At 37.3% G+C, this 5876-nt stretch overlaps 1 protein-coding gene across 1 annotated transcript; it reads right to left on the bottom strand.

Annotated features, from left to right (window-relative positions):
* Nucleotides 1-5181, bottom strand: LOC140609574 (olfactory receptor 2T29-like). The gene is made up of 2 exons (XM_072784780.1): nt 5145-5181; nt 1-965 (listed from the first exon to the last, which is right to left on the bottom strand). The coding sequence occupies exons 1-2, from the start codon at nt 5179-5181 to the stop codon at nt 1-3; spliced, it is 1002 nt and encodes a 333-aa protein (XP_072640881.1).
* Nucleotides 5182-5876: the final 695 nt, after the last annotated feature.

The raw sequence follows: 5876 nt of genomic DNA, 5'->3' as shown, positions 1-5876 counted from the left end.
TTACTTTAGAGTTTCCTGAAAGACAGATCCCACATTCAACATTTTTTTTAGAGCCCTTGTGACATCCTTATTTCTAAGACTATAAATTAAAGGATTTAAAACAGGAGTGAGTATGGTGTAAAAGACAGATACAATCATGTCCTTCTCAGGGGTGTGATAGGAGGTGGGGAGCATGTAGGTGTAGACAGAAGCACCATAGAAGGAGATAACCACCATCATGTGGAAAGAACAAGTGGCAAAAGCCTTCTTCCGTCCCTCTGCTGAGTTCATCCTGTGGATGGTAAAGAGGATGAAAGAATAGGAGCTTAAAATGACTGCCACAGTGATGAAGAGCATGAGGACACAGCACAGGTACATGAGTGTCTCATAGAGGGAAGTGTCTGAGCAGGAGAGCTTCATTACAGCAGGAACCTCACAGAAGAAATGGTGAATCTCTCGGGATCTGCAGAAGGGGAAGGTCATGGTGACAGGAGTGAGCATAAATCCATCTACAGATCCCAAAATCCAGGAGGAAGACACCAAGAGAAGACACACTCTATGGTTCATGAGGATAGGATAACGGAGTGGATGGCAGATGGCCACATAGCGGTCATAGGCCATGGCAGCTAGAAGAAAAAATTCTGAACCTCCTAGTGTCAAATAGAAAAACATCTGCATCCCACATTCAGGGGCTGAGATCTTATTCACACCCATGACCTGGTCCATGAGCATCTTGGGCACAGTGACAGAAATGTACATCACGTCCATGAGAGACAACTGGGTGATAAAAAAGTACATGGGGGTGTGGAGGTGAGCATCACAGTGTATCAGAAGGATCAGGATGGTGTTTCCAGAGAGGGCCATCAGGAAAGCCATGAAAATGACCACACAAAGGACAGCTGGGTGTTTGGATTGACTGAAGAGTCCCACTAGTTCAAAATCTGATCGTACAGTATAGTTGGCCATCCAAGTAGTGTTCTCCATTGGTTTTTACCTGGTTCACCAAGGAGAACCTTGGAGTTAATAGATTACTCATGAGATATGACCACCTGAAGTAAATGTTAGTGAGCTTGTATGTGTATAGGGTGTGTGTGTGCATATATATGCTTGTGTGTATATGTTTGCATACATTATATAGTGTATATGCCACTATAATAGTGAATGAAGTTCTGCTCCTTTTTATAACAGACCCACCAGGGTATTATAGTAAATGAAATAAGTCAGACTGAGAAAGACAAATATACATAATTTCACCATATGGAATCTAAAAACACAAATGAATAAATAACAAAAATAAAAACAGTATGAGACCTAGAAATATAGAGAAGAAATTGATGGTTACCAAGGAGGAGTGCTAATGGGGTGATGGGCAGAATGGGTGACAGGGAATGGGATGTACAGTCTTCCAGTTATTGAATTAATAAATCACAGGAATAAAAGACACAGCATAAGGAATATAGCCAATAATATTGCTATAGAATTGTATGGTAACATATGGAAGCTACACTTGTTGTAGGCATAGCATAACATATAACTTCTTGAATATCTATGTTGTATACCTAAAACTACTGTAACATTCTTTGTCAAGTACATTTAAAAATTTTTTAACTATTGCTAATCTACAATAAGGTTGCCTCAGTTCAAAGTCATGAAGTTTCCTGATGATAGTATTTATCAATAAGTATGGAAATTTTCAGAATTGCTCCCATATAAAAACACATGCAAAAACATGAATCATTGAAAAAAAAGAAAAGAAAATCTCTTATTTATTGACCTTTTTGGTTATGAAAGTCAAAATTGAATCAGCTTTTCTGGTGTAAGGATCTAATTGGTTCTTAAAAAATCCTAGAGATACATTCTATTTAAGAAAGATTTAGAAAATAGTTGAAACATAGCTTTGGAGGATATTTATACCAAAAATTTCAACCCCCATTGTATGTACAATCAAGCCAGACTGTGATGCTCTGTGGTTGTGCAGAGTGATCCATGCACCCGTAGCAGCAGATCAGGGTCTTCACCAATGACTAACACCTTAGATATCCCAAGGCCATTGATTTAGGAGCTCTAACTTTGAGGTTGTACTGTGTGGGTTCAGATTATCCTCTATCCACAATTCTTTTGTCCACTTTACAGAAAAACAGGATAAGAAGGTTAGATCTCAGGTGTGTTCAGGATATTATATTTTAAATGATATAAAATAATGAAAGTGCTTGGAACATTACCAGTTACACATGAATAAGCACATATATTCTTAAAGAGTTAATATCTACAGTCACACAAAATCTATAAGAGATGGAAAGCATAGTTTGTGTTTTATAAGATGGATTACTTCAGTTTGCCAGTTTTAGTATTTATTCATACACATAAGAATTGAGATTTGATCATTTCTGCAGTCCCAGACTTTATACACACACACACATATATATATGTGAATATATAAATACAAATAAATATACACGATATATTTATTATTTTTACCCAGTTAAGTAGATCTTTATGGAAAATCCTATCTTAGGTCTATCTAGTACATGCTTCTCCAACTTCATCTACTTAAATCTACCATTTGTTCTAAATCTCAGGAAGAAGAATCTAGGTATTAACAAGATCATTGCCATTTACAAGGCAAGGCTCAATTTCCTTGAAAAAAAATGCTTACTATAGACAATAAAGTAGATTATGTTTGTAAAAACAACGGAGTTGCAAGGAGTAACACTGAAGAACACTGAGCTTGTCTTGGCTATAATAGAACCCTCCCCTCCAATCTCACTACAGAAAGCCTGAAAGTATATGTGTTAAATGCTGATAACAAAAGAAAAATTAAACTGATTGTGCTAAAGGAGGTCACGGTCCATCTAGTCAAGCAAAAATACTGTGCCTGTGTGATTAGAGTAGAAAATTAAACTAGCTCAAAATAAATAAGAAAGCACAGCAGAAGTAAAACATATCTGCTCTTTCTTCAAAGGATAACTTCTTTTCTATTTTCACTTCTAGAGAACAAACATTTACAACTTCTCAATTACTGACATATTAAATGCTAAATTGTAAAACTCCTTAACAACAAAACAAGAAACATTGGCTCTTCTCTCTAGGAAGAATTTAGGAATGGTTATGATACAGGGATATTTCAGGAATAAATTCTGACTTTCAAAACACTCTATGCTCTTGTCATGATTCCAAAGACTATTACAATATTCAGCTTATTAATAGTCCCAAGTTCTGGGCTGCTAAAGTAGTGGACAATACCAAAGATTAATTTGATGTCTTAATATAAATCTGGTACACATTGCATCGAAAGATGTAATCTTATTCTCATTTTCCACCCCCACTGCCAGTGCCACTGGCCCATGAAAGCTGACCTTTGTGCAAAAGTTTAAAACACCCTAATTAAAATCAAAACATACCTGTTGTCCCAGTTAATGTTTGTGGCCAAATGAAGCAAATCTCTGCTGCTTTTGGGTAAATGGGAATCAGTGTGATCAAGCCCCTCTGAGCAGCTTACCTAGCACACCAGGCAGACAATTGAATGCTGTTTATATCATGCAAAGTAGCTGGCCACCTGCTCATTCTTATTTTCGCTAACCAGTTGATAGAGTTTGACGTAAACAGAACAGTGAATATTTAAATTGGAGAATTATTAATAGTGGTGGTAGGGGCACCTGAATGGTCTGTGGTAGAACAAGTGACCCTTGATCTTGGGGTTGTAAGAACCCCATATTGGGCATAGAATTTACTTTTGTTTTAAACAGTGGTGGTACAATATCAACTCTTTACCTGAAGCTGACAACATCCCAGAAATTGTTATCTTCTCCTTTTTACAAAATAAGTAATTCAAATTCCCAAGGGAAGCATTGTAACATAAGATTAACGAAAGAGCAAACTCTTGGAAACAAAGCAAAACAAAACAAAAACAGGGGAACCTGAGTGGCTCAGTCAGTTACGCGTCTGCCTTCAGCTCAGGTCATGCTCTTGGGGTCCTGGGATTGAGCCCCAACTTAGGCTCCCTGCTCAGACAAGAGTCTGCTTCTCCCTCTCCGTGTGGCCCTCCCCCTACTCGTGCCCTCTCTTGCTCTCAAATAAATAAAATCGTAAACAAACAAACAAACAAACAAAAAATCCACACCATTGGTGTAACTGCCTCACATCATACAACTCACCTGAAGGAGGATTTCTGTCACAGTCTCAAATCATGTGATGGAACCCAAAGCCTATAATGTTGCCTTACCTCTCTAGACACTATCTTCCCTCCACAGTCTACAATTTAGGTATTATCACCCACTGTCACTTGCATCTAAGAAACATCAATATAATTGAGACATTTGTTTCAGTTTTCGAACTACCAGAAATAATGCCCACACAAAGTAAAATCAGCCTCATTTCTTCTATAAAATTTCAGCTTCAATAAAACAAGCCTATTACTCAATAACGTGGGAGGCATGCGTATTCTCTTGTCCATACATAAATGGAAATCAAAAAGCCATTTCCAGGGCAGCCCAGGTGGCTCAGTGGTTTAGCGCCACCTTCAGCCCAGGGCATGACCCTGGAGACCCGTTTCATGCCCCCTGCATGGGGCCTGCTTCTCCCTCTGCCTGTGTCTCTGCCTCCCTCTGTGTCTCTCATGAATAAATAAATAAAATCTAAAAAAAAAGCCATTTCCTAGTATGCTTCAGTAAATTATTGCTACCTGAAAGATTCAATCAAAAACGGACAATTAAGACTACACTGATCTTGAGCACTAGAAATGTATGGAATTGTTGAACCATCATAACATAAACCTGAAACAAATATAATGCTGTATGTCAATGATACTTGATTTTTTTAAAAATCACATTTGTTTTTCTTCATAAAAATAGATGACAGGAAAATTAGGGAAATATGGTCAAGAATTAATAGCATGTATCAAAAGGAGAACAAGTCAAATCATCAATTACCCTTTTGCTCCTGCAATTCTTTCTATAGGATTTAACTCAGCATGAGACGACACTGCAGCCCTTATCCATCTGGGTAATGGAGTATGACTGTGGTTGACTGTATAAACAGGACAGTGACATCATCCTGGTTTCACTATGTCCATTATGGGAGTTGATGAGGTTTGCCATTGATAAATTCCTTCTGGGACTTTAAAAAAAAAATGCAATTAAGAGACTTAACAACAACAACAAGGTAATAGGTATCTCTTTCACACTGTTCTGCTTCTCTCCTCATGTCTTTTTAAAATGTTTTCTTATTAACTGGAAATCTTGACCAATAGTAACAGTAATCTCAAATTTCACCATCATCAATAAATCTCATCTGCAAGATGTCGGTTTTATATGTGGTCTTAGCCTTTTTCACATTATAAAATATGTTCTTTACAAAGTGTATATCTATCCTCATTTAATTTTCAAAAATATTGCCTGAAGTATTAATGTACTTATCTGTTTCTTATCTGGAAGAAAAGAGAGTTGCATCTGCAACTCAAAAACTAATGTGTTGAGGATAGCACCCCTATCAGGGCTGGAATTGAGAATAAAATTGAAGGGGTTTCCTTAACATTTTATCTCAATCACTCTTCATTAGATTACTGAAAAGTATAGATTATACATTTTCTTGTTACTCCGTTGTAATCAGTGTTGCTTTAGTATTGCCTTTTAGGGAAATTGTTTATAATTTAAAAGTTGAGTGCTGGGCACTTGGTGGCTCAGTGGTTGAGCATCTGCCTTTGGCTCAGGTCATGGTCCTGGGGTCCTAGGATCGAGTCCTGCATCGGGTTCCCTGGCAAGGAGCCTGCTTCTCCCTCTGCCTATGTCTCTGCCTCTCTATGTGTCTCTCATGAGTAGATGGATAAAATCTTTTTTAAAAAAGTTGAGTGTTAATAATAAAAAATATGAAACATAAACCATTAAGAAGAAAGTTTAATC

This window comes from Canis lupus, chromosome 18 (assembly GCF_048164855.1).
Source record: "Canis lupus baileyi chromosome 18, mCanLup2.hap1, whole genome shotgun sequence".
Lineage (NCBI taxonomy): Eukaryota > Metazoa > Chordata > Mammalia > Carnivora > Canidae > Canis > Canis lupus.
This window is presented reverse-complemented; position numbering and strand designations above follow the sequence as displayed.

Coding starts and splice junctions, on each gene's coding strand:
- LOC140609574 (XM_072784780.1), bottom strand. CDS start 5,181: ATGAGGAGAGAAGCAGAACAGTGTGAAAGAGATACCT. Junction 966..5,144: donor ACAGTGTGAAAGAGATACCT/ATTACCTTGTTG, acceptor CCAGGTAAAAAC/CAATGGAGAACACTACTTGG.